General features: G+C 58.3%; 1 protein-coding gene across 23 annotated transcripts in view; it reads left to right on the top strand.

Annotated features, from left to right (window-relative positions):
* BIN1 (bridging integrator 1) overlaps nucleotides 1–26697 on the top strand; it is a 55178-nt gene extending 28481 nt beyond the window's left edge. Inside the window, exons 3-20 of one of the 23 annotated variants that reach the window (XM_032353936.1) lie at nucleotides 5465–5519; nucleotides 5778–5872; nucleotides 6218–6313; nucleotides 7169–7276; nucleotides 8087–8179; nucleotides 11859–11944; nucleotides 12145–12220; nucleotides 13577–13659; nucleotides 15061–15105; nucleotides 16741–16888; nucleotides 18186–18314; nucleotides 21474–21581; nucleotides 22094–22117; nucleotides 23106–23213; nucleotides 24121–24210; nucleotides 24465–24575; nucleotides 24859–24960; nucleotides 26544–26697. In XM_032353936.1, the coding sequence (XP_032209827.1) occupies nucleotides 5465–5519; nucleotides 5778–5872; nucleotides 6218–6313; nucleotides 7169–7276; nucleotides 8087–8179; nucleotides 11859–11944; nucleotides 12145–12220; nucleotides 13577–13659; nucleotides 15061–15105; nucleotides 16741–16888; nucleotides 18186–18314; nucleotides 21474–21581; nucleotides 22094–22117; nucleotides 23106–23213; nucleotides 24121–24210; nucleotides 24465–24575; nucleotides 24859–24960; nucleotides 26544–26651 (1665 nt within the window). In that variant the 3' untranslated portion in view covers nucleotides 26652–26697. The remainder of the gene's footprint in view (nucleotides 1–5464; nucleotides 5520–5777; nucleotides 5873–6217; nucleotides 6314–7168; nucleotides 7277–8086; nucleotides 8180–11858; nucleotides 11945–12144; nucleotides 12221–13576; nucleotides 13660–15060; nucleotides 15106–16740; nucleotides 16889–18185; nucleotides 18315–21473; nucleotides 21582–22093; nucleotides 22118–23105; nucleotides 23214–24120; nucleotides 24211–24464; nucleotides 24576–24858; nucleotides 24961–26543) is intronic. The other 22 variants (XM_032353939.1, XM_032353938.1, XM_032353937.1 and 19 more) reach the window with 22 other exon arrangements.
* The last annotated feature ends 941 nt before the right edge of the window (nucleotides 26698–27638 follow it).

Below are 27638 nucleotides of genomic sequence, written 5' to 3'. Positions count from 1 at the left end.
GCCACTCAGGTGCCCCTAGAATTAGCCACTTCTGTGGCTGTATCTGAAGATATAGAAGAGGGGAATGAGATGACCCTGGTGATTCTGCCCTCTCTGGGAAGGACCTGGTGGTAGGAAGTGAGGGAGAGCTGGGCCATGGCCCTGTGGCTTCTGCAGGCCAGCCCTCAGTGAGTAACAGATGGGGATGGAGGCAAGCAGGGGCCACAAGGAATGGGCATGGGGGGTGGGGTCATCGTCTAAGCTGTGCTAGGAAAAGGGCCAAATAGGCCCAGATTTGGGGCTGGGAAGGACCAGGTTCTCCCTGCTCCTTGTTCATGCCTGAGGCCTCTGAAAGCACTGAAGGTGCCCACCGATGCCTCTGCAGCTGGAATGGAACCTGGGAGAGGGGGCCTTCTTTGGAGAACTTTGACAGTCCCCTCACTGGCCAGGAGCTGGGAGCTGGGGAGCATGCTGGGAGAGTGTGGGGCATGCTGGGAAAGGGCCAGAGGGCATGCTGGGAGAGGGCTGGGGAGCGTGCTGGGAGAGAGTGGGGCACGCTGGGAAAGGGCCAGAGGGCATGCTGGGAGAGGGCTGGGGAGCGTGCTGGGAGAGTGTGGGGCATGCTGGGAAAGGGCCAGAGGGCATGCTGGGAGAGGGCTGGGGAGCGTGCTGGGAGAGAGTGGGGGGCATGCTGGCAGAGGGCTAAGAGGGGTATGCTGGGAGACGGGGTGGGGGGTATGCTAGGAGAGGCCCCAGGGGGGTATGCTGGGAGAGAGTAGGGGGCAAGCTGGGTGAGAGTGAGGGGCATGCTGGGAGACAGTAAGGGGCAAGCTGGGAGAGTGCCGGGTCTGGGCAGATACCTGGTGGAAGAGAGGGGTTTGGAGAGCAGCTGGGACAATCTCCAGGGCCAAGCCCACCCTTGCCTGCCAGTGGAGCTCACTGAGGGTCTCTTTAGAGCAGGGGTGGGAGCCCTTAAGGCTGCTTGTCCCCCAGGCCACAAATGGGAGGAGTTTCAAGGCCCAGGTATGTGCCATGTCAGAGCCATCTATGGGCCCTGTGCCCTTGTGTGTCCTGTTCCTTGGGCTTCGGTTTTGTTACCTGCAAAATGGAGGCTTAGACAAGCAAGGCCTGATGTCTTTGCTTCTGGTTCTTTCTGCTGAAAGCCCCTGTGGTAGGTCCCCTGATCAGCTGGCTTCCTCAGGCTGTGTGGGATGCTCTGAAAGTCCTTTAGGGAATCACTGTTTCTAGATCCCTGTTGTGGATGAGGTACTGCTTGTGTGTCACAGACCCGAACCTTGTGTTCTTGAGGCGGGTGCTAATACTCTCTTCATAGAGTAGGCACTTGAAGCTCAGCAGGGTTAAGCGACTCTTCCAAGGACACACAACGCATGGTGTCCAGATCTGTCCACTCTCAGTTTCCCTCTCTGGCGCTGAGCCCCGGTCCTGAGGACTGGCTGGGCTGGGGAGAGAGATTGGGGCAGCTCCTGATCTGGGTGGGGGGTGATGGGGCTGCCTCATGAGCAGGACTGTTTGGCAGAAGGTGAGCAACGTACGCATCTGGGAGCTGAGGTTCCGCGGGGTCTGGCCCCAGTGCAGGGACCAGAGCGTTACTCCCTGCTTTCATCCCTCAGAGTCACCCCTGCTGGGCCCCAGCTCTGGACGAGGAGTCACTCTGATTCTGGGCAGAGCCACCAGGGAGTGAGGCCAGCACTAAAGACAGTTAGTGCTGGTGGCCCCCCGGAGGTGGACACGTAGTGGTCACTTGAGCTGGGGCTCTGTCTGCCTTTAGGTCAGGTGGGGTGGCTGGCTTTTCAGGGGCCAAGTAAGAGTGGGCAGATTTGAGGTCTCATTTGAGACTTGGGGTAACATTGTCTTGGGGGTTAAGACAACCACGTGATTCTGGATTTGATGGGTGTGTGGGCGAGGCTGGGTCCCCGGGCTTGGGAGACCCTGGGGAAGATGGGTTGGACGTTGAGCATGGGGAGTCTGCAAGCTGAGTGTTCTCCTGCTCTTTTATTTGTGAAGACCACATACAGTGTGCTAGCTGGGGACTGGGATGGCAGGGAATGTGGCCTTTAAGGAAGCAAATCTGTTACCCCTTCCTATAGGTGCCCTAGGTGAGGCCGTAGATCGCTGGCTCTCACGAGAGGCAGGTTTCATAGTCCTTCCTGGGTGTACTCAGTACCAGTCTTGGCACTTCTGCCCTCTGTCCCTGCACGGAGAAACAGAGCTTGGCCCACTCAGAGGGATGGCTCCTGGGAAGGCCTGAGTAGGACCTGAGCTGGGGGGCTGTGGAGCGAAGGGGAGTGGACCAGGCTCTTCCTCCTGGGACCACCTGTAGTTTGCACGCAGGGGCTCATTATTGCTGTTGGCTTATCTGTTGCCGAGGTGGGGCCAGGTCGGACTCCTTCTTGTTCTCAGGGCCCACTGTGGTTGAAGGGGGGATCCCGGGCTATTGTGTGAAGATCCTCTGGGATTGACCGCGAGGGCACAAGTCAGCTGGAGCCAGAGGGAGTCCTGCAGGAGGGATGTCCTTTCCCCCTAGACTCACTGGGAAGATGAGGGCTTGGGTCTTCAGACCACTGGTGGGGGCTGGTGTCAGGGGAGGCAGGGGAGCACCCTTTGAAGGGAGGTATAGCAGGGATGTGGGGTGTGGGCCAAGTCACCCCCGTGGAGCTACGCTAGGTGTTGGTACTGGGTTGTGGTGTCCTTCCAGACTCTGAGTCCAGAGGCAGGAGAGCAGGCTGAAGGGATCGTGCTCCAGAATTTTATTGCTCCCTCAGCTGCTCTGCAAGGAGTATGTTAAAGCCCCAGGGACCTCCAGAGAGCTGTTTCTCAGGTGCCCTATGTGGGGGGGCCAAGGGAGCCAGTTTGGAAGCAAACACACAGGTTCTGCATTGGCCTGCTGGGCACTGCCCTGCAGGAGGCAGCTGCCTGGGGGAGGGCTGGGCCTCATCCTGGGCACTGACTGGGCTGAGGGGCCCAGCTGCAGCTGGCACATGTGAGGCAGAGCTCTGGGGGTGGCTCCTTACACATCTGTGCCCAGTGTGCCCGATCACAGCATGCCCTTGTTTGGGAAGCACAAGGGGCCCTGGTACGGCCTGAGGCACTGGGCAAGCAGAGCAGCCCGCCCCTGGGGAGATCCCTTCCTTGGGGTGCAGAGGAGACAGGCTGTCGCAGGATGATGAGGAGGGGAGGGAGATGATGATAGCTTGTCAGGAAGAGAAACCGAGTCTGTAAGATTCTGTGGCATCAGATGAATGCAATAGCCTCGAGTCAGAAGCACGTTTGAATCCTCATTTCTGTCCCTGAAGCATCAAGAGTGGGACGGGCCCTTCCCCATTCCTGGTCCCATAGGGCCCACATCTGATCCCTGATGGAATTCCAGAGAGGTTTCAATGCTGTGGATTGGCCCTTGTTTCTTCCTTTATCTTTAATCAGCAGGCCACAAGCTTTGAAGTTCCTCAGAATTATGGGTGGCTAGGGTTCTAGCGGCTAGTCTGTGGTCTGTGGGGATTGATGGAATTTTGGAGAGGGTTTTTCTTTTCCTTTTCACCACCCCTTGTCCCCCCCACCCCCCGCCCCGGCCCCGTACCGCCCCCCTGCCGCCACATTGTACATCTTATGTGCCGCCCTGGAACCGTCCCTGCACGAAACCTCTCTGTCTTCTGGAAGCCTTCATCATAATAAGCAGGCCGCTGCCTTTGGGGCCTGAGTGCCCAGGCTGTGGGGTTACTCACTGGTTCTACCAGTCTGCGTAGCACTGGGCAGGTCACCGAACCTCTCAGCTCCCTCAGTGGTCAGGCAGGGACAATGATGCTATGGAGACGAGTACAGGGCAAGAGCCAGCCCCACTGGACCACTGCTGTGTGACACTCTGAGGACACCAAGAGAGGAAGAGCAGGACCTGCCTATGAGGAGGAAGAGCCTCTTCCCAGGGGGTGGGGAGGCAGGTGCAGGAGAGGTTTGAGGGTGCCTAGGGTGTGCCCAGGAGGCTGTTATGCCCCTGCTTGCCATGGAGACCACCTTTCACCTCCTGTAGAGGCACCACAGGCCAGGAGGGGGACTGTGGCATCTTGCCGGGTCTGTGTCTGCCTAGTGCTCTACCAGGGCAGGGGGTTTGCCGAGATGTGAGAGCCTCAGGCAGAGACACTCCAGGAGGGTGCTCTTCCCCTGCAGAAGCCAGCCTCTGGCACTGCTGTCCTTGGCCCTGCAGAAGCCCTCTCTCCTCCTGTCCCCCCACTGCCCCATATCACCATCCTCAGCATAAGGCCCATCTCCTGCAGCGGGCTTTCAAGGCTAGGGGCCTGGCCTGGCTCACTTGTGCTGTTCTTCCTGAGCATGCATCAGCCTGCGGTCTGCCAGGCAGGGGTCATTCATCCCAGCTAACAGAGGAAGAGACTGAGGCTCAGAGAGGTTTGGTCACTTGCTTAGGGCTATATGTCCAGTGACAGCCAGAGTTGGGTGGGTCTTCATAACCTCAAAACCAGTGTGCTCTTTCCCCCTTTGTACATGACTTCTGGAAGCTCCAGCATCTCACTCTTGGTGCTCCCATACCTCATCTGTTAGCTCAGCCTTTCCCCCCTCTCTCACCTGGGGCTCAGTTTTGCTGTTCCTGCCTTGTGTGGAATTGATAATCCAGAGGAACTAGAGGCTTTGCCTATGGGTGTGTCGTCTCTGCTTGTCCTGCTGTCTCAGCAAGTCCCTGGGGCTGCCTCCCCAGCTCAGGGCCTTCCCTGTCTGGCCCAGTCCCCTGGCCAATCTTTTCCTCTTACATCCCATATCCTCCCTTGGCTGGGCCAGTGTCCTGAGAGTCATGGGCATGACCCCCACCCCCCACTCTGTGCAGCCTGGCTAAGCCATTCCCTTCCACCTTCTAGAGTCTACCTCCAGGGCCATCCTCCGTCCCTGGCATGAGACAGTGGGAGCCTGCTGGCCTAAGCTTTTGGGGCAGGGTGTTGGGTGTTCCACTCCCCTGTTCTGTGCTCATTGGTCCCCTGGTCTGTGGTTGTCGAGGGCACGCCTGGGACATACGCCAGTCCCACTATACATGGGTGCTGTGTCATTTGTATCATTCAGCCTGTGCCTTATTTGGGGTGGCAGGGTCTCCACTTTCCTGCCTTCCTTACAGGACTGAGAAGATTGCCCGGTAGAGATAGGTGCTGCCAAACCAGGAGGAATATCCCATGGCACTCAGGGCTCCAAGGCAGGGGTGGGGGTGAGGAGCATGGGATGCTCCATACGCATTTGCATCCAGAGAGGAATGAGCTGCCGTGCTCGGAGGGGTGCTCTGGGCCAGGTTGTGCCCAGGAACTATGCACAGGTCTTGTCTTCTCCAGTCCTGCCAGTGACCCGATGAGGACAGCTGATCTGGGGCGGCCAACATCTGCAGCCTGCGTTTCTCTACATGGGAGTGTAGGAAGAACAGGGTCAGGCACAGCGTGTGCCCCAGGCCCTCACCCTGGCCTTATCTTTCTCTTTGCAGACTGAGGGCACTCGACTGCAGAAGGATCTCCGGACCTACCTGGCCTCAGTCAAGGGTAAGGGGCAGGAGAGGACCTGGTCTGAGTAGATGGGCTTCGTGGGATACTGAGGGGCCTTTGCCACATGAAGCTGATGGGGGCAGAGCTGGGACGGGGACCAGGGTTTGTGGTGGAGGGGTAAGTGCTGGCAGTGGGGACCCACATACTTCCTGGGCCTTCAGAATTAGGGGCAAGGGCGACCCTCTGTGTCCCGCCCCGGCCCCTGTCTTTGTCCCCCCATGGCCCTGGCTGCAGCATGGCCCTTCTGCCCCACAGCCATGCACGAGGCCTCCAAGAAACTGAATGAATGTCTGCAGGAGGTGTACGAGCCCGACTGGCCTGGCAGGGATGAAGCCAACAAGATAGCTGAGGTGAGCGTGAGGCACCTCCGTCCTTCCCAAAGGGCCCTCTGGTTTCAGCCCTAAACCCATCCCGCCCTGCCTGATGCTCGGGGCAAGCCCTTCTGGTCTTCGGGCATTCACATGCTGTGTGCCCTTGGGCAAATCACCTCCCCTCCCCGACCCTCCCAGCTCTGGGCTTATCTGTTCCTTACAGTGGCCCTGGAAGAGGCTGTTGGGCAGGAGTTACTACCCCCATTTTACCTGAGGTTCTGAGAAGCTTTTGGGCTGTGAACCCCAGGTCTCTGGGAGAGAGCGGGGGACTGGGCATGGCCCAGTTCCCCTGGCCATATTCTTATGAGCCCTCACCTCCTTCAGAACAATGACCTCCTCTGGCTGGATTACCACCAGAAGCTGGTGGACCAGGCGCTGCTGACCATGGACACATACCTGGGCCAGTTCCCTGACATCAAGGTGAGAGGCACCCTTTGTAGGTCTGTCCTGCTCTGGCCGGGTAGCCTGTGCAGGGGAGGCAGGCACTGAGGTGACCCTGCCCTGAAGGCGGGCACCTCTCTCACCAGGCAATTCATCCTTCCCTCTGAGGCCAGCCCACCGGCCCCCAGACCTGGGCGTTTCTGAGCTGAGGCCTTTGGGTCTCCAGACTATGGGAAGAGACCCTATGATGCACATATGTCTGTTTGACCATGTCATTGTGGAGCAACTATAAGGTTGTAGGAAGTATATAAGGGGAGGTGAGGCCTGAGCACGGGTGCCTAATAGGTACCCTCCACTGTGGCCGTTGGGCCCTGGGTGGAAGCAGAGGTGTTGAGGCCATTTGGTGGTGGTTGTGCTAGACCTGATCCCCTAGGGGTTGGGCTTCCTGTTGGCCCCCATGGCACCCAGTGCAGATGCCTTGGGCTCCTCAAGATGCCTTATGGGGAGGGCAGGAGGGAGGCAGTGCTGCTAGCCTGGGAGTAGAGAAGCCTGGGGTCCGGCGGAGAGGAGGCTTGTTGACACATGGCTGGCTGGTGGGTACTGGCAAAAGTATCTGGATATTGAAGGCAGTGGTTTGACCTCTGTATAAGGACGGTCATAGGCTGCCTTGAAGGGGTGAGCTCTTTGCCTCCAGAAATGTTGGAGCAAGCGAGTCAAGCATGCATTAGATGCACTTTTGAGCTTGGGATCGATTGCCCTGCACCTTTCGGCTCCATCCAGTTCCCAGTGCCCACAGCCCAGTTTCTCTGAGCCCAGCCTGGGTCAGCATCCCAGTGTGGGTGCCAGGCCCTGTTCAGCAACCCTCCCCCCACCCAACCGCTGTCTGTCCTCCAGTCACGTATTGCCAAGCGCGGGCGGAAGCTGGTGGACTATGACAGTGCCCGGCACCATTACGAGTCCCTCCAAACCGCCAAAAAGAAGGATGAAGCCAAAATTGCCAAGGTAAGGGCTGGAGGGCGGGGCTGGGGGGAGAATCTAGAGGGGGGTACCCAAGTACCCTGGAGGGGCCTTCTTCCTGGGCCGTATTCACCTCACCCCTTTGCACTTTTGGGTCTCACTGCTCCCCTGGGGCAGGAATCATCCCCCCACTCACAGATGGGTTCACAGCTGGTGACTAGTCCCAGGTAGTGAGTGTGGTGGGGGATGCTGCTGGGCCCACGGCAGGTGAGGGAAAAACACTTATGAGCACCTGGGAGAGGGCCCACCCTGCCCACCCTATGGTGCTTGCCCTGGACCCTGGGCCCTCCGCCCTGCTCTGAAGCCACTTTCCAGGATGAGAACAGGCCTGGCTTGGGTTTCACTGGAGCGGCCCCTCCCGACCTGGCGTGCTTTGAGTGGAATTCTGTCATGGGAGCCGACTGACCCTGTCTCCGCTGGAACAAGCCTGAGGGCACAGGGCTTGAGCTGGTCACACTGTCCACAAGTGAGGGGCTGAGGGTGGATCCCCCTCCCCAGTCCACCCTGGGGCAGGAACAAGCTTGCTGAGCCCCTGCTAACGATTCTCACATTTTGCTTTGCAGTTGGAGTTTACCCCTTTCTCTGCCCCTTCCCCAGGGCTCCCCTTAATTCTTTTAGCCTCAAGGGATCTTACCTGCTGGGGGGCTGGACCCCTGGAGGGGTGGCCGGCTTGTCTGTCACTGCATTTGGGACGTTTGGACTTGGTGTTTAATATCTGTGTCTTTGTTTCTCTCTCCCCATCTCCCTCCTGTTTCTCCACTCTCCTTTGCCTTGACCTCCCCTCCCCACCCCCAGCCTGTCTCGCTGCTTGAGAAAGCTGCCCCCCAGTGGTGCCAAGGCAAACTGCAGGCTCATCTCGTAGCTCAAACTAACCTGCTCCGAAATCAGGTGACACTGGCTTCTAACCTTGCACGTGCTGGCGCCTGTGTGGTCTGTTGTCCTGTCCTTGGCGCTGGGCGCCTGTCTTGCGCTGCCCAGGGCGGGGGAGGGCTCAGTCACTCTCCTGGGTTGGGGGTCAGGGCCGTTTTCAAATGCCTCTACAGAGAGAGCACCTGATTTAGATGAGACCTGAGGTCAAATGTGGCGGGGGTCGGGGGTTTGCTGAGAGAGGCTTGGGGCTCTGGTTAACCTGCGTTGGGCCCCAGTCTATTGCTTCGTGCCCATGTCTCTGGTAGTCCTGGGACTTTGTGAAATCCTAGCCTCTGGGAACACAGGAAAGCCTCTGAGCCATTTGTCCTCCCTGAGGTCTCCTGTCCTGACATGTATGATTTTTTGAGCCTCATAAAAGCTGGAAGGCTATCCAGAATTTACCAAAGAGACAGATCTGTCCGGAGAGGCAAAATCCCCAGCTCAAAGGGACCCTTGGGACCTGTGGATCCTCATGATGCTCCTGGATGGGGAGCCCTGGCAGGGCTCTTCAAGTGTGGCTGGGATGCTGAGACCTGGGGCCTAAATGGTCTGCCCGTTAGGAGTTCCATGAAGGGTAAACTATGCACCACAGTGGTTCTGGTGGGCTTCTTGGAGGAGGGTCTTTGTACAAAACTCCTGACTGGTCCTAATACTCTGACAGTACTTCACTTGGGATGGGCTGGGGTCTGGGTGAGCTCATTGTGTCCCAGGACCACTATATACACCCTAGGAGAGGTTGCCTCATGGTTTCCTCTCCAGTGAAACTGACAGGACTCCAATACCCCTTCATGGTCCTGAGGTGGGGATGGGCCATGGAGCCCTGACCCACAAGGTTGGGTTTCTCTTTGGGCAGCTGCCCCATGTTTTCTGGGCCATTTCCTGATTTCATCATCTTCAACCCACATGTGTTGAATGCCTGTGATGTGGAGAGCTCTGGGCTCAGCATGGGATCACGGCCCAATTTCTTACCTGACTTGCTGCCTGATTTCTTTTAGGCCAAAGTTATGGGCTGACTTTGGAGTTGGTGACAGTCCCACCCTGAGGCTGGGGTAACCTGGATCTCCACAGTCTGGGGGAGATGGTCCATGGGAAGTGGAGAAGAGTTGGGGCTGGAGCACCAGCCTGACCTGTAGAGTTCAGGACTTCTGGCTGGAGGGAGAAGGGGCCACTGACCCAGTGCCAGGGTGTCTGCATAATTTTCCCTGAAATGGCTTTCGTGGGACACCAGGTGAAAATTTTTGTTGCCCCTGAGAAACAGGGACAGAAGGGGCTTGGGGGTAGTGCCTATGGTTTGATTTGGGGCTCCTGAGATGGGTGTGGATGGGGGATCCTGCTGGGAGGGCCCCACACCCCTACCTCAGGGGAGCCACTAGGGAGGCTAACACACATGATCTCATTTTTGGATGTTGGACTGCAGATGTTTGGCCTTTCGGCCAAATTGGCTTTTCCATTTGGACCCAATTTTTATTTGAGCATATCCTCTTTCTGCCCCCACCCTGCCTTATGCCTGGCTGGAAGCAGGGGAGCCTTCCGAGTTCCCATGGGCAGCTGGCTGGCCGTGAGCTGGGGCACTGGGGTCCTGAGACTGTCCTGTTGGTTAACCTGACTTTGGGGAGGGAGTGTGACCTGATGAAGCTGTGCTCTCTCAAGCTGACCAGCACCATATACCCTGTGGGCTCATTCTGAGCTGCTCTCCACACTGGCCACAGTCCCCTCAAACCTGCCTGCAGGACCCCGGTGCCCTGCAGTCTGGTCAGTGGCCTGTTGTGGCTGCTCCGTGTGTCCATCTGCATCTAGTTGAGCCGTTGCGGCTGCAAAGCCTCCCCAACAATGGACAGCTCTCCCCCAACTTCCTGCCACCCCAAGTGCTTCTGAGACAGCCCAAATATGAGGAATGAGACCCAAAGGGAATAACAGACACAGGCCCTGAGTTCCAGGAACACTAAAATAGAGGCACCCTGTTCTTTGTAGCATCGCTGGGTGTGTGAATAGAGTTTGGGCTACCCACGTGGGCTGCTGTGCCACTGTCATCATCATTGTCATGGATGTTCATCTGAGGCGTTATGACCAGCATTTGGGGAGGTGGCTGAATCCTCATGTTGAGGTGGTCTCTGGGGGTACGGGAGCCAGACCAAGGCAGGTTCCTGGGGAACACGGGCCTTGAGCCAGACCCTCGGCAGCTGGGTCGGAGGGGTGTGTGATAGTGCCGGCACTGGTTACCCCTGTGGGAGTCATTCGTTCTAGGGGTTGTAGACTCATGTTAGTGGCCTCCAGTCAGGTACCAGGATGCCCGTGGGGTAAGGCAGGGAAGGCCCTCTGGATCTGATCTTCTGTGGGAGCTGCACCAGGCATGCATGTTCAAACAGTCATTTCTTTTCTTTCTTATTTTTTTCCCCCCTCCTCTACCTTTAATTTTTAAATTAGATTTTAAAAAGTTAGGTGTGGAGCTTATGTTCCTTCTAGCAAGTTCTGATAACCTGAAGGTAATTGTAGTCAGGAGGAAGGTGGCCTCTCTCTCCTCCTGCCCACACCCATGTCACTGAGGCTGGGCTGACTGGGGCTGGTGCCTGAAGCTGGATGGGACAGCTGGGTGGGCCGTGGAAATGGTGTGCTTTGTGGCAGTTTGGCGTTCTGGCCAGTTGGCTTGCCTTTGCCAGAGGGCCTGAGAATGTAAGGGAAGTGTTCTCCGGGGAGGGGCCTGCCACGTTCCTGGGTTGTGACTCAGACCCTGAATCCAAGTCACCGCCCTGAGTCACTGTTTCCAGCAGCCCCTTCCAAATGAGCTAGCAGAGCTTCTTCTCTGCCCAGGGTCTGTGACTCACCCCTACCCTTCCCTCAGCTTCAGCCTGCTGCCTTATTCCCTACAGTCTTTGGCTGTGGGATGGGGCCTTAGCGCCACCTGATGGTGGGCATGAGCAGGCCTGGAGGGCACTGGGCCTGCCCCTGGAAGGGTGAAGGCTTTGGGGGTGAACACAGGCATCCTGCCCAGCAGCCTAGCTCCCTCCTCCCCGGCCCTGCCCTCTCCCCCATCTTTCCCCCACCTTTCCTGGATGTGCCTGAGCTGCTGCCTCTGGCCTCCAGCTGGTGGGGACAGGTCACAGGAGAGAGGAGGAGAGATAGGAAATACTGCTGCCACATCCTACAGGGAGGTGGCTGAGGCAGAGTAGGACCTGCTTTGAGAAAGGGACACTCAGGCAGGGACAGCAAGGGCAAAGCCAAGGGAGCTGGGCAGCAGGTTGATGCTTGGCCTGAGAGGGGGTTACAGGTAAGTGGGCAGAATCCCTGCTGGGCTTGATCTGGGGTCTGCCTCTGCCTCCTTCCTGGGCCCCAGCCCCTGGGCCCCTTGTCTTGAGCTTTCTTGAGCTTTCTTGGAGTGCCCTGTTCACTTCTCATCTCTCTTCTGGCCCACGTGGGGCTAATGGGCTGCTCTCCTTTCCCCTTCCTGGAGCAGACCTGGAGGCAGGTGCCCCAAGAGGGGCCACATGGGGAAGTCCCCTTGAGTGTCCTCATCTGGTTTAACCCCATCTTGCCCAGAGCCCTGGTCCTAATGTGTTGGGTGGGAGGTTAGGGGGAGTAGGTCTTGGGGGTGGGCTTGGCCTGGCCTGGGCTGGCTGGGACTGAGGCCCAGCAGAGGGGAATGACCAGTCCCGCCCCTCAGGCAGAGGAGGAGCTCATCAAAGCCCAGAAAGTGTTTGAGGAGATGAATGTGGATCTGCAGGAAGAGCTGCCATCCCTGTGGAACAGGTAAGTCCCAGGAGGTCGTGGGGCTGAGCCTTGGCCTCCCTCCTGAGGCTTCAGGCAGTATCTTCCTGTGTTTGTCCACTGGGCCCCATGATTTCCCATGGTTTGGGTGTCTGGGGAGCGTGGAGGTGCCGTCTCCTGGGCTGTCTGCACTGATCTGTGTGTTCACTTCGCCCTTTTGCTTCCCTTCCTCCCTCCCGCAGCCGTGTAGGTTTCTATGTGAACACATTTCAGAGCATTGCGGGCCTGGAGGAGAACTTCCACAAGGAGATGAGTAAGGTAGGTCCTGGTGACCCCTGTGCACTTCAGGCCTTGGGCTGTGCTCTGGTGCCAGGACCAGGGGCAGAGGCGTACAAGGGGCCGGTCAAGTGCCCTCTTTCCGGCTGGGGCTTGCTGCACACTGGTGACCACAGCGCCACCTCTGGGCCCTGGTGAGGAACCACCTACCCCTGCCCTCCAGGAGCTCTCCATTCTTAGAGTGTCCAGGCCCAGCCGGAGTGCTTGAGAGGCTGTGAGCAGGACCCCTAGGCCTAGCCCCTGTCTCCTTCCAGTCCCCAGTCCAATCCTCCTGCCTGGACAGAGCCAGCCCCTCTCCAGCTGTCAATATTGACCCAGCGAGCTCAGAGACAGAGAATGGTGGCACCCTCTCCCAGTTGATAGGCAAATAATAAAGTACTGGAATTTTCTCAGTTTTTCTCTCATCTTTCTTAAGACATTGAAACATGTCTGTTTAATCTGCCAGAATCTGGTATAAGAAGGGGTCTGATTAGCTTAAATTCTTATGTTGTGCTATGTTCATTTTAACTTAATGGCAATTAAACTTGCAAAGCAGAGTTGGAGAAACTCAGTGTTGGCAGCCCTTCCCTCTATGCTGTCAGCAGGTCTGACTCTGTCTCTTGGCCCCAGAGGAACAAAGTGATGGTAGCGGATTCCAGGCCCAGGGTGGGAGGAGAAAAAGCATCTTGGGGCCTCTCCTGAGTCACCACCCTGACCATGGTTTCCTGCCTTTTAGGTCTTCCCTTTCTTTTCCTTCCTCCCTTTAAAGATTTGAGACAACTTATGAAAAATTCAAACAAACAAACAGAAAAAGGCATTTGAGGAAAGGAAACATTTATATAAAGTAGGAAGAAAATATAGTTCTGAGTTTCCTGGTGGCCAAAGCAAAAGAAGGAAATTTTCTCAGTAGTGAGAATGTTCTTTATACACAGGATAAACCTCTTATCTTGCCTATGCTTTTGGTGAAATCTCTGGCAGTCATAATGTGGCCTGGAAACATCTTGGCAAAATGACCTTAGCAGTTAGAATCTGAAGTTAGTTTGCAAAAACAATTAAAAACAGTACATGCTGTGTGAGGCATTTTAGGAAATTTCTGTGAGTCGAAAGAAAAGACAGTCCTTTGAAACAGTAATGATTTAGCCATGGAGCCCATTTCCTCCATTTTCCCCCTTTGGTTTTCTGGGTTTGGTGTGTGTTTCCCAGTTCCGACTGATATAGTAAGGAAAGCTTATTCCTGGTCAGGGACAGGGGTGCCAGGAAGGGGCCAGGGTGTGGGAGAAGCAGGGATGTGACTGGGGACAGTGGGGCTGTTTGGTGGCCCCAGAGGCACTGCCCACCTGCCTGCTGTTTCTCCTGCAGCTCAACGAGAGCCTCAACGATGTGCTGGTCAGCCTGGAGAAGCAGCACGGGAGCAACACCTTCACAGTCAAGGCCCAGCCCAGGTGTGTGACACGCACTGCGGTCCGGCTGCAGATGGCTGGGGGGAGGTGTGGTCCTGGGTGGCTCATTCCTGCCAGACCAGGGCGAGGCTTGCATGCCACGTCCTTCCTGCGTGTCCCATTGGGCAAGAGCACTCCTGGGCAGTCTGTGTATGCCCTGAGCCTGGGCCTGCCTCTCCCACTGGTGGAGTCGGAGTAGCCAGTGACGCTGTGTGGCTCTCGCTGTGTGGCTCCGGAGGGGAGGCCCAGGAACTAAATGATTCAGTGCTGGTGCAGAGCCACCTGGGAGGTGAGCCTTCCTCCTAGAGCTGGGAGGCAGTGCCACCTTTCCCCTCTCCTGCTCCTGGGAAAGGGCGAGTCCCTGGAGAGGGATTCTACATACCCACAAAAGCATCCTTGTTGCAGTCTTCAGCCCAGCCGGCCTCTCAGAGCCCCTCCAGCGGCCAGGAGATTCCTGCTTCCTGAGGGGAAGCCATGAGGGAGGGGGGAAGTGCCTTGCCCTCCTGCTGTGGCTCAGAGGAAACAGTAGCGAGTCTGGGGTTTTCCCTTCCTTTCTGGCTTGCACCTGTGGCAGCACAGTGTGGTGAGCATGGACGAACCTCACTGTCCTGTCCGTAAAACTGGTGAATACATCTGTGCCTGAGGTCGCTGGGAGATACCCCAGGACTGAGAAGGTAGTGGGTGTTGCTGCTCTCTTCTCCCCGAAAATAAGACCAGACGCGTGTGACTGAGGGGGGCTGAGGCAAAGGACTGCATCCGGGCCAGGAGGGGGTGGGGATAAAGGCCAGAAGGCCATTTCCCAGGTCCCTGCTCTGCTCCCGCCTGGCCTCTGGGTAACAGTGGGAGGGTCAGGATGGGTGAGGAGGGTGGAGAGCAGCAGCTGGCCTGGGTGGCCGGATCCGTGCTTCCTGTGGGAGAAGGCTGCTCTGAGCATGGGGAACTTTGCGAACCTCCTTGACCACGGTGGCCCATTTTGTGCCTGGTTGCCTCCTCTCACAGCCCCCACACCGGCCAGTGGCCCTCCCACCCCACCCGCTCCCTCCTGGCACTGTGGGCCCCTAGAGCCCCTGGGTGCTGAATTACAGGCCGAGTGGGTGTCTGGTAGTCTCCCCTAGCTCATCATGCTCTATTTTGGGGCTGCTCCTTTTGCTCATTTTTTCAGCGCTGTCCCAGGGCACCTGGAAGCAGGCCGAGGCCAGTAGGGTCCCCAGGACCGGGCCATGGGGTTCTGAGGGCAAGGTCAGGCCCTCTTCATGGTCTTTGAGTATTAGGGGAGGCTTGCCTCTGTGGCACTCCTCTGAGCACAGGGCTTGCTGATGAGGGAAGGGAACAGGCCAGCCAGCCTTGAATCAGGTATGATTCATGACCGAAATGAAGGCCTCCGCGTCCCGTCCGTTCCCACAGAAAGAAAACTAAACTGCTCTCCCGGCTGCTCAGAAAGAAGAACAGGTACCAGCACCGAGTGCTGTCTTGTGGGGGTGTCCGAGGCCAGCACCCTGGCCATCCGGCCCCGTGCATGCGCCTAGAGCCCTTCTCGGAGGGTACCACTAACCCCTAACCTGTCCTCCCGTGTGCGGTGCTATGGGAGGGGGCCGGCAGGGCGGCAGGCTGCGCTGTGTCCTCTGTGTGTTGTGGGGGCAGAGGGCTTGGGGGCTGTTGGGTGGGAGCAAGGGGGGCACATGGCCAGAGCTCAGCTGAGTCTATTCCTCTCTGTACCACAGTGTGTCCACCAGGCTGTGGCCCAGACCAGGAGGTTAATGGGGGAATGTAGCCAGAAAGGAGGCCTGGTGAGCCTCAGGGGAAGGGCTCTGGTAGCAGGTGGGGTTTTTAAAAAATTGTGCGCGCGTGTGAGTGTGTGTGTGTGTGTGTGTGCGTGTGTGCGCGCGCGCGCGTGTGTGTGTGTGTGTGTGTACTGTGTTACTATACATGCTTTAAGGAGGCAAATACATTCCCATGAAACACAAATTGACGAGAGATGAGGCGAGACGATGATGTCCCTCACACCTGTCCCCTGTCCCATCATCTAGCCCCCTGCTCCCCAGGTGATGTGGTCGCTAGCTTCTTTGTAGCCTTCCAGAGCTGCCCTGTACAATGCGCCTGGAGAGGCTGGTGAGCACTTGAAATGCGGCCAGGGCCACTGAGCGCTGAACTGTTAATTTCACTTAATTTGAATATGAATTCAAATAGCTGCCTGTGGCCAGTGGCTCTTCTGCATCAGGGCGGGTCTAGAGCTTCCCAATGCAAGGACAAATACACGTTTTTGTTTTCTGCCCCCTCGCACCCAAGTGGCTGGTGATGCACACCGTTTGCCCTTGTTCTCTGTTCTATCCTGAACATATGGCTGGGACACCTCCCCTTCTCATCCCCAGCAGCCACTCTGGCAGTGCCTCTGGTTGGCTTCTTCTGTTTTCCCCCAAAGGGCCTGGGGTGGGGGGGCAAAGGTGTGGAGATGGTGATGGCAGTGCGGGTGCAGAGTGGTGGGCAGTGTGGACCCTGGGAACGGGGCAGTGGTTGGTGTCCTGGTGTGAGTGGGTGGACAGGCAGGGAGGCCAGCCGAGGCCTTGGGGAGCTGGCTGAGGAGTGGGGCCCACGCTGGGCACTGGGGCTGCTGCGTGACGTGTGGGATGAGACTCATTTGCCTCTAGGATGTTTGGCTTTCTTGTGCTGTGGAGCAGGGCTCCCTCGTGGAGCCTGGCAGCGGCCTGTGGGGTGGTTTCCCTGGGGGCTGAAGACCTCCAGCTTGGAGTTCTGCCTGGGGCTGTCACTGTCTCCGAGGCAGGCGCTGTGCCCACGCCCCTTCACTTCCCCCACTCTGATACACGTGCACATGCATTTCTCCCATGTAAGCATGGGAACATACACTCACGCACACGTGGACATTACATTTTCACAGCAAATCTGTGTGGACAAACATACCCCCTCTTTTCACACATTGGTGGACACACATGCCCACATGGACACATGTTTTCACATAGGGATTCCTGGGGTACACATCCCAACCCATGCACACCTATGGATTCCTACATTGCCTCTTGTAAGCGGTGACCTCCCTTGTAAGCTTCCTCTCTGGTCTTACCTCCACAGTGACAACGCCCCTGCAAAAGGGAACAAGAGCCCTTCGCCTCCGCCCGATGGCTCCCCGGCTGCCACCCCAGAGATCAGAGTCAACCACGAGCCTGAGCCACCTAGCTCGGCCACAGCCGGGGCATCCCTCCCCAAGTCCCCATCTCAGGTAGGCACCCTGTCTCCTCCTCCCCTTCCTCGTCTTCCTTCTGCATTCCCGGTGTCCCCTCCTTCCCAGTCTTCCGTCCCCAACACTGGCCTGGGCTCCCCTCAGTGAGGGAGCCCTGCCTTCTCTCAGGAGCACCTGTGACTGTGTCTCTCCCTCAGCCCCCACAGCATCCTCTCCTTCCCTTTCTCCCTAACCCTCGGGACTGCTGACTTCCTCCTCCTCCTTTATTAAGGGCTCCCAGGGCCCTCAGCCCCAGGGCACCGAGATCTGTAGAGGTGGCTGCTTTCCCTCCTCCTCACCTTCCTTCTCTCTAGGAGTGGGGCCATGCAGGACCTTTACAGGGTCAGCAAGGGAATGGGCTCATGCTCAGTCAGGGGTGTGCGGTAGCCAAAGGGACTTGCCGTGAGCTTCCAGAAGGCCCCGCCCAGCCTAGCCTGGCCCCCACCCCTGCAGTTTCTCCAGGTTTTAGCCATGTCCCCGGGAGCTCGCCAGGAGCTCTGTTTGAGCTGTCAGCCTTCTCCTACCATCAGTTCCTGGCAGCAGCCCTCTTGGTGGTGGGTCATCGCCTGCCCCGCAGCTGATTAGGATAACCACGTTAAGAGGGTGACAAGAGCCCACACTTGAATAGCACTTGCTCTGGGCCTGACACTGTGCCAGTGCGTTCTGCATTTTCATCCATTCAATCCTCATAACCACTCTGTGAGGCCCAGCCCAGCTCAACATCTGAGGAAACCGAGGCTTGGGGGGTTTCCTTCCCTGCCTGAGGTCCCCCTCTGCCAGGCGCTGGCTCCCGCTCTGCCACAGGGGACAGGCGAGTCAAAGCTCCTTGGGCGGGAGGTGCAGGGAGGGTGCAGGGAGGGTGCAGAGCCCAGGCTGGGAGGGAGGCTGCCTTATCTACTCCTCTCTGCAGTGCCAGCCCAGCGGGGTGTCAGCCCAGGTTTTTCTAGTGGCGGCCAGGCGGCTCGCACGCTCTCCCTTCTCTCTCCTTTCCCTTCTGCCCTCTCCCTGTCTCTCTCTTTTCACTGCCTCCCCCGTCGTCCCCTCCTCTCTTCCGCTCACTCTATACATTGTTTCTGGACCTCTTGCCTCAATCTCCCTCTGGGGGGGGTCCTGTAATTCTGGTGTCTGTGCCTTGGGCGGCAGTGATTCCTCTGGCTTCTCGTCTCCTTCAGTTGCCTGGGTGGGGCCGCAGCCTGGGGTGTGACTAACTGTGGCTTTGTCTCTGTCTGTCTGCCCCGCCCTGCCCCCCACGCTCCGCGCGGCCTCCCCGTGCGGCCCCTCACCCGCGGACCCACAGCTCCGGAAAGGGCCACCAGTCCCTCCGCCTCCCAAACACACCCCGTCCAAGGAGGTCAAGCAGGAGCAGATCCTCAGCCTGTTTGATGACACGTTTGTCCCTGAGATCAGCGTGACCACCCCCTCCCAGGTCAGCCGCGGCCACCGCGGCCCAGCTCTCTCTTGCTCTCTCGGGGTGTGCATGGCCTTCTTCCTTCATCCCATGCCCTGCGCCTCTGCCTCAAGAGCCAGAATCTGGCCCTAGAGGTTGGCCCAGAGCCTCCCCCTTGCTCATTCATCCATCCCTCCATCCATGCTCCCTCATCCATCTCTGAGCATGTACTGTGGCCACATATGGGGACACAGGTGGGTGGTTCTTGTGGAGCTGGTCAGCTCAGTAGTGGCTTCCTTGTGGCTTCGTGTCAGCCTTCTGGCTGTTGCGATGGCCAAAGGGCTGAGTGGGAGGTGGGGGAGGACTCGGGCAATCAGGGAAGGCTTCCTGGAGCGGGTGACATTTGCCAGGTGGCTGTAAGCAGACTCATTGCTTTACCTAGAGAAAGCAGCATGTGTATAGGCCAGGAGGGGTAAGACATGGGCTCAGAAACTTCTGGAAGTTCAGTGTGTCTGCAGAGTGCTGCGGTATGGCAGTAAGAGGAGGCAGCGAGAACACAGTTGGGAAGACCCTGGTATATCTGGCCAAGGCACCTAGACTTTAGCTCCCAGAGCTGCTGACTGGCTTTGGAGGTGGGATGGTGCTTGGGCTGTAGAGCAGGGCTGCTGCTCATAAGTGCCCTGAGAAGGTATGTCATGCCCAGATGGACAGAAGGTCACTGTGGTGGCACGGGAGTGGGCTGCACATGTCAGATCAGTTTGCAGAGGCCACACTGGGCTCACCCCTCTGAGTCTTGTCTGTAGGCCTTACAGCCAAGGCCCTTCCCACTAGGGTCCTCACTTGTGGTGCAGGCTGGCTAATCCTAGGTTGTGGTCCCCTGCCCCGGAGCACTGCCATAGAGTTGCTCTGCCCAGGGCCTCTGTGCTCTGCCCCCAAAGGCTCCCTTGCCCAAGCTCAGATACCTGCAGGGCCAGAGAGTGTAAGTATGGAGGGAGATCCAGTTGACAATTGAGGACAGTGGTCTCTGCTCAGAGGAGCCTGGGGAGAGTGGGCCTTAAGCCCCAGCAGGAAGACTCCAAGTTAGGACTAGGAACTTTCAATACAGTGTGGCTACTGGGCAGGTGGGTGACACCCTGGCTCAGGGCCCTGGGAGGCAGGCGAGCTCCCCTCTAGATGGCCTGCGCTGGTCCAGGGGTGCTCCTGAGCCGTGAGGAAATCTGGTGGCACAGCGTCTCGGGCAATGTGCTGCTGGAACGCCGGAGTAGGTCTTCACCCTGGCGCTGTGCCGGAGACAGGAGGATGCAGAGTGCTAGTAAACACTCAGTGGGGAATGGCGCCAGCCCTTTATCTACGCGAGCTTGTTGGGTTTTCATCTACACTCCGGGAGGGGGTTGTTGTCCCCATTTAACAGGTGAGGAACCCACGGGCCCGCCCTGGAGCCAGACTGCCTGTACCGAGTGTGTCGGCCTCTCTGTTCTCACGCTCACTGCATGCCTGCCTTGCTACCCTATCTGCCCACTCCAGGGAGCCAGATCTTTGTTCTGGGGGAGGGGATGCATACACTGTGGGTGCTGTTGCCTGGGGCTGGGGTGGGCTGTTAGGCTGTGCTAACAGGGCTGCTCTGCGGGGCTCAGGTGAGTAGCCTGTGTCCCTACACCAAAGGACAGTTCTGATCCTCCATGAGGGGGAAGCTGGCCAGCTGGGAGGTAGGGCAGGGGGATGTGGTCTGCCTTTGGCCTGGCGCCTTGTCCCCTTGGAGCATGAGAGGGCAGCTGTCTGGGCTTAATGGATTTCTGACAAGGGGCTGGTGCTGGGGCTACCTGGAGGAGGGAAATGCTGCCGCCAGCAAGTGGGAGGACACCTAAAACCATGCACTCATGGAGTCTTGAGCACTCTCTCGCTTAGAGAGGGCAGGGTTTGGGGGTCAGAGCAGTGACACCCCCTCCCTCCACCCGCCCCAGCCCTGGCCCATTAGATATGGACTAACCTAAGGAGAATTAGTGGCTGGGGGTGAGCCTAAGGCAGAGGCTTGAAGATCGGGACCCATGTTGAGGAAGTGAGACCACTTGGCCTGGGCTCTCTGTCTGTGGCTTGGCCCAGAGTGGATGCCTTATCTTCCGAGCCGTGGGACAGCTGGTACTTTGGATTCTCAGAATTGAGAGTCTTGGATCTTTCCTGGTAGGCCACAACTCAGGTGTGAAGGTCTTTCTGGGGAGACCGTCTCCCTAGGACCAAAACCTTGGGTCCTTGTTGATGGAAGACTTCAGGTGGCCACAGGCAGGAAAGGTGCTTCTCTCGGCACTGGGCACCATCAAGACCGAGTAGACATGGGAAGCTGGGCTGGCCCTCCTGGCACGCATGAAGTAGGGCAGGAGGATCCAGGGCCAAGCCAGGGCCCTTTTCTCTCAGGCAATGTTCCTTGACCCCCAAAGGGCAACCCTGTGTGTGAACAGGAGGTGCCCTTGAGCAGGCCCCTCCTGACCCAGCCTAATCTCCTCAAGGGCAGCTCTCCCTCCGTTGTCTGGCCCAGCTTCTCAGTGTGAACACCGTATCCTATTACAAGCATATTCCTAGGCTGCACTCAGGCCCCCTGAATGGGAGTCTCTGGGGGTGGCTGGAGGTAGGACCTGTAGTTTGAGCACAGGTGCTGCCAGTGTTGGGGAACCCACACTTAAGATTGGGCTCCTAGTCAGTGTGCTCTGGCTCAGCCCTGTCTTCACTCTGAGGAGCCGATGGGCAGGTGGGTGTCCCTGCAGATGACCTGTCTGTCTAGGGGTAGTGACAGTTGGCCAGGGTCTGTCCTAGGGGCCCCCTCTCTTAGAGGGAGTGTGTGTGGTCTTGTCCAGCCCAGGGTGGTGGACTGTGTTGCTTCTGGGGTGGGGGTGGGGAGGCTGGGAGAGCCCGAGGATGTGGGGAGCAGAGAGGAGGAGCAGGGGCTGGGAGACCGTCTGGGCCTGCAGGACAGAGTTGGGGCTGGTGCTGGTGGATGGTTGCCCTGGTGGGTCTGTTGCTGGTGTCCGAGGTGGGTGGTGGGTGCTGTTTTTGTGTGCGAGGAGCTCATGCCAGGGTTGTGCACAGGCTGTGCTCCTTTGTGTGTGAGGCGGAGGTGTCTGTGAGTGTGTGCACCTGCCATGTGTACCCCATGGAATGCTCCCAGCCGGTCACTAACTGCCTTTCTCCTCTGCCACTGCTGCCAAGTTTGAGGCCCCGGGGCCTTTCTCGGAGCAGGCCAGTCTGCTGGACCTGGACTTTGACCCCCTCCCACCTGTGGCGAGCCCTGTGAAGGCACCCACACCCTCTGGTCAGGTTGGTCTGAGTCTACCAGCACCTGTGGGCCCATGGATCTATGGGGCGCTGGGTGATGGGCTCAGGTCTGGCCATGTGTGCCCATCTGAGCCAGGCCTTTGGGGTTGTGGGGTCAACAGGCTCTCTTCACACTCACTGCCCTTCCCCTGGCCCCCAGCTCTTGTCATCTCCTTCAGCCTTGAGCAGGAGGAGGGTAGGAGCACACACAGGTCAGGGAGAAGGCCCTCAAGAGGAGGGTCAACTGAACACTCACTCGGTAACTTCGGGCCCCTGTCCGCGTCCTTCCCCTCTCCTTGCAGCAGACCCACGTCTGGGTGCGCGCTGGCCTGGGGTCTCCGCCCCCTGGCTGGCATCCAGGACTCGACGCTCTGGAGACCCGGGAGCCTGGTTCCATGCTGCCCTGTCCCTGCTGAGCTGTAGGGATCTGGGTTGGGGGCCACTGGGGACAGCTTCCCCCCTCTCCCCGACTAACCTCTGTACTAACTCTCTCCTTCTCCCTCTGCTGCGTGTAGTCAATTCCATGGGACCTCTGGGAGGTAAGCGTGTTGGCTCTGTGCCCACCCCGGGGGGAGGGGCTGCTGCTCTCTATGTGTGTCTGGTCCTGCCCTGGCCTTATCACAGGTGCCTGCACATGCCCGCACAGGCCAGTGCTTGTGCGCACAGGGAGCGGGCAGCCATTGCTTGTCTCCAGCTGTCCCACGGCTTCCCGTCTGTGGAGAAGCTTCTCTCAGCCAAGCCCTGCTGGCTGGGGAAGGGGCTCCTCAGCTTAGCTGGAGAAGAGGGTCTGTGGTTCAGCTCCGTAGTCAGGGTCTGTGAGCAGTTGCCTGGGAGGGATGTGCTGTCCTCCTGCTGGGCTGGGGCCTGTGAGGGGGGCCTTGGGGTGGAGGGTCTTTGTCCTTAAGGAGTTGTCTATCTGTGGGGGCCCTACAGGGCAGTAGCATCAGGGAGCTGCTGGGACAGAGGGGAGAGGGAGGGTGGCTTGAGATACAGGATGAACAGGGTGAGGCCAGGGGTCCTCGTGTGAGCAGGTCTGTTGGGTGGGCGTCATCATCACTGGGTGGCTCGGGCATGCGGCTCAGGGAGGGCATGGGACATCATCAGCAAACACAGTGTGGCTTCTGTAGGATCAGGGGCAGCGGGTGTGGAAATGCTGGTAGCACAGTCTCTCGCCAGCTCCAAGGCACCACATAACCTGACTCTGGGGGAGGCCAGAGAAAGCCTGGTGTGGGCAGCCACCTTGATAAGTGGGTTTTGGCGGGTGCTGAACTGTGTGCGGCTCGTTTGCACCTGCTCATCCCCTTGGCAGTGCTGGGAGCAAGGAAGTGGGTGTGGTTTTCTCTTTACGGGTTCCATGTCTGTTCCCTGCTGGGCCAGGCTGCCTGCCACAGGTACCCAGTCTCCCTTCTGCCAACACTGGGCTGCTCACGACTCTCTTCTCTTGTCTCGTGCCCTTGCCCAAAACCTCTCCTCCCTGGTGTCCCCCCTCCCCCCACCACCCTATTCTCCCTGGTGGCCCATCACTAGCCCACAGAGAGTCCAGCTGGCAGCCTGCCTTCCAGGGAGCCCAGCGCTGCCGAGGGCACCTTTGCTGTGGCCTGGCCCAGCCAGACAGCCGAGCCGGGGCCTGCCCAAGTAAGTGTCCACCTGCCAACCTCCACCTGTCCCCAGTCTCTGGGGGTGTAGCAGTGAGGAAGAGCCCCAAGGAGGGGGCACAGGATGGACAAGGCCTCTGGGCCTGAGGGTGAGGCCACGGCCATGGGCCAGGAGGCCCCAGGACGGGGATTGTCACTCCTGGTTGCAGTGAATCAGGCCAGATGGGCCCTTCTTCTCCTTGCCAACCCTAGCCTCCCAACTTAGTCCTCCCGCAGATGGAGGGAGGTGTAGTCAGAGCATCTACTGACCTATGGCAGGCACTTTCCAGAATTTTCTCATTTAATTTTCTCCCTAACCTAGATATTTCCTCCTTTTACAGACGAGGAAGGGGCTAGGAAGCTTGAGTGATTGTTCCCAGAGCTGGGAACTGGCTGAGTGTGAGTGTTGACCCAGGTCAGCCTGACTGAGGCTGGGCAGTGTCCACTCTGTCTTGGCTGGGCCCCCACCATGGTGCCCAGCTCTGTGCTGCCCCCTTCTTGGGGTTTGCTTGGCCTGCCCTGGGTTGTTGGGGCTGGGACAGGTGCTTACTGTTGTCCCCGAGGGGTCTACTGGCTCAACCACCAGGCCAGGCAGGTGGGAAGAAGCTGAGAGTTGGCCAGGTCTTGGGCATAGAGAGCAGGGCCTGTGAGGGAGGGTCTTGGTGGCACCCAAGGGCTTGTGTGGCAGGTCAGTTGGCATCTCTGTGCTGCCAGCACCTTCTCTAGCTGCTTCTCCAGCTGTTTCCCGGGGCAGGAAGCTGGCCTTTCCTCCAGGGGCTCCCTGTACCACACAGCAGCACTGGCGAGCTCTAGATACCACTTGGGGTACTGCCCTCCATGCCCCCCTTCCTTGTCCTGGTTACAGTGTCTGTCCTGTGTCTGACCCCATGCCGGCATTTATATTGCAGCCAGCGGAGGCCTCGGAGGTGGCGGGTGGGACCCAACCTGCGGCTGGAGCCCAGGAGCCCGGGGAGACAGCAGCAAGTGAAGCGGCCTCCGTAAGACGACAGGGGCCAAGGCCCTGTCTTTTCTTTCCTGCTGTCCACCTGCCCTCCCGTTCGTGGCTCCCCAGCCCTGTGTCTTGCCTATGCTCCTTGCTCTGTGCTGGTCCAGGTTACAGTTCCTATCGAGGAACCCGGAGGCAGACCAGTCTGGCATCGGTCACAGGGACCCTCCCCTTCCCTTGCCCCTGTGGCCCCTGCCCTCTTGGGACCAGCTTCCTGCCCATGCTGACTGTGCTTCTTCTCCCCAGAGCTCTCTCCCTGCGGTGGTGGTAGAGACCTTCTCAGCAACTGTGAACGGCACCGTGGAGGGTGGCAGCGGGGCGGGACGCTTGGACCTGCCCCCGGGGTTCATGTTCAAGGTAAGCCTTGGCCAGCTGACCCCACAGCCTCTGCCATCATCTGACCCAACAGTGCCCTTTTACAGACGAGGGCGCTGAGCTAGGACTCTACGTGGGTTTGCCCAAAGTTCCCCTGCCCCCACTACCCCTGCTACCCAGTCTGCAAGGTGGCATCTTGAGCCCTGGTCCTTTTGCTTTCCCGTGCTTCCAGTCACCATGTTTCCAGGGCACACTGAAGCTAGGTTGCAGGTGGGACCAGAGGCCTCGGAGGATGGGGTGTTGAGCTCTCCCCCAACCTCTGCAGGTGCAGGCCCAGCATGACTATGTGGCCACCGACACGGATGAGCTGCAGCTCAAGGCTGGTGACGTGGTGCTGGTGATCCCCTTCCAGAACCCTGAGGAGCAGGTAAGGGGCAGGAGTGGCCAGCAGGGGGCAGCAGAGACCCATCAGTGCGCAGCTGCTCACCACCCCCCCTCTTTCTTTTTCTCTTCTCCCCTCGCTCATTTCCCCTCCCTTCACCTCTCTCCCTTGTCTCTCCCTTCCCTTTGGTGTCTCCTCCCGTGCTGTCACATTTCCCTGGGTCTTCATGTCCCCTCTGTCCATTTCCTCGGGCTGTCAGCTTTCCTTCTGGCTTCCTCCCTTGGCTCTGCCTTTCTCTCAGGTTTTTGCATCTAGGTGTCTTTCTCCCCTCCTCCTCCCCTACCCTTCAAAGTCTCCTTCCCCTCCTAGGACAGGATCCCTGGCCACCTCTCCGTGAAACCTTTGGCCCAGCAGCGAGCCGGTGAGGTGTCCTCTCGTCAGCCTCATGCTGGGCTGCCTCTTCCAGGCTGGCCTTGCTGCCTGCCCACAGGGACAGTGTGTGGTTTCCCGCAGAACCCCCAAACACCCCCAGCTGTGCCCCCAGCTGCTTCCCAGGCCAGATACCTTTCCCTGCGGTGGCTTCTCCTCGTTAGTTGATCTCAGAGTGAGCTTCTAGTGGAGGCTGGGGCTGGCACAGAGTAGGGACTGCCCTCCTAAATTCCCACAGGCTGCTTGCTTTGGGTAACTGGGGGTTCTTAGGAGGAGCTCACTGTGGGTGCTGAGACTCGAGTGTAATAGGTATCGACTGAGGCCACAAGGGCTAGGAGGTTTAAGTAACAAGGATTTCCTGTGCCCAGTGCTAAACCTGCCAATTCCCCTCAACTCCCGGCTCTCCCGTCATGTCCTCCCAGGGCTAGCCCTGGACTGGGTGGGATTTTAAGAAGCAGAATCCTGGCCCCCAGCCTGCAGTGGGAGTCATGTGGGTGGGTGGACATGGGTCAGAGAACATACATAGGCTCTGTGACAGGTAGGCCATGACATAACGAAGACCGAGGGAGATCCCAGGCTTAGTGGGGTCAGTCATGGCCTCCACCTTGGGCAGGATGTATGGCTCCTGTGGGCCCAGGGGTCAGGGTCTGGGGCTAGGGACCTTGTCAGGGCTTGGGTAGGTGGTCCCTGTGAGGGGTCAGTTTGAAAGCAAAGGCCAGGTGTGTGGTAAAGGGCTTGAGGGGGTGGCCTTGAGTCACTTGAGCAACTTTAACTGGTCAATGCCCACCAGAAATTTCTGGGTCTGTAGAAGTCTGGAAGAGCAGCTGATGTGCTCTGTTGGCACCAGACAGTGGGAAGCTCCTGGCCTGGGATTGAGGGTGTTCAGATACATTCAGACCAGTGCAGCAGTTAGGCTGCCTTTCTAGAGAGAGGAGGACTCGCCCAAATGCCAGAGTTAAATCCACCTGCTAAATGAAAGGCAGATGGCTCCTAGCCTGAGCTGGTTTGAGTCTGGGGTAGCAGGGAATGCTGCCTGGAGGAGGCATTCTTTCAGGTGGGTGTGATAGGCTGGAGGAAATGATCAGCAAGAATGAGGGGATATTCTCCCAGCAGGTGTCCAGTGTGACCCATGCCCTGCAGGGTTTGAGTGCCCTCTGTCCCCTTCCCTGTGTGACCTGGGTGCTCCGCTTCACTCTCAGGATGAAGGCTGGCTCATGGGCGTGAAGGAGAGTGACTGGAACCAGCACAAGGAGCTGGAGAAATGCCGGGGCGTCTTTCCGGAGAACTTCACCGAGCGGGTTCAGTGAGGGCAGCAGCTGGTGCAGCTCTCTGGGCGTGTGAACACCTTTTCCCGAAAAATGTGTGGGCTTTTTTTTTTTTTTTTTTCCTGATTTTGTTTTTAAACTTTTGAAAAGAAAAGGGAAATTGAGAGGAGAGACCTAAGTCAAGAGGTGTTCTCCCAAAGATTAGGTTGTTTTCCAAAGAGCCTGTTTTCGGCAAGTCCAGTGGAATCACCAGTGTTCCTGAAGCTGCTGTGTTCCCCTAGTTAGGTTCCCGGCCACCCTGGTCTCTCCCGCCCCCACACTGTGCCCGCATGTGTGCCTGGCCGCAGGGCGGGGCCTGGGGGCTGCTGAGCCACCACGCTTGCCTGAAGCTTCGGCTGAGCAGCCCGGGCAAGGGTCCTCTTTTTCCTGGCAGCTGCTGTGGGTGGGGTTGGGTCTCTCCAGAGACCTCAGGGCCCAGACATCGGCCTGGCCTGGCCCTGCCCTGCAGACCGTCTGTGTGCTGTTTGAAAATAAATCTTAGTGTTCCAAACAAAATGAAACCAACTGACAAAGACATGCAGAAAACTTGTGTTCATTTATTTGTCCTCACTCCCTTCCTGTCTGCAGTGCGGCCACACCGTGATTATCAGTGGGTTTTCTGCCGAGGCAGTCCGCCCCACTGACCCTTTACCCAGGCGGGTGCTGCTGGTCAAGAGCCTCCGTTCTCCCAGCTGCCCCACCAGCTGCGGTGTGCTCGCCATCGCCTGTGGAGTTGCTCTGGGCCCCACTGAATGCTTCAGCCCCTGCCCCCTGGCCGTTAGCCTGGTGGTCCGTTAGGGTGTAGGTGTTGGGGGCCAAGAGACAGGCAGGGAAGGAGCTTGAAGAGCCAGCTAGGTGCCGCCGTAAGTGACATTATTTAATATGTGTGAGAACTGTGGGCTCAGGTGCCAGGACTCCATTTCCCAGTCGTGGAAGTGGAGGCCCAAGGAGGGTGGGCGGCCGGCTGGTGAGTAGTGGGACAGGATTGTG

This window comes from Mustela erminea, chromosome 8 (genome assembly GCF_009829155.1).
Source record: "Mustela erminea isolate mMusErm1 chromosome 8, mMusErm1.Pri, whole genome shotgun sequence".
In the NCBI taxonomy this organism is placed as follows: domain Eukaryota; kingdom Metazoa; phylum Chordata; class Mammalia; order Carnivora; family Mustelidae; genus Mustela; species Mustela erminea.
Note: the sequence above shows the minus strand (reverse complement) of the source record. Positions and strands in the feature narration are given on the sequence as shown.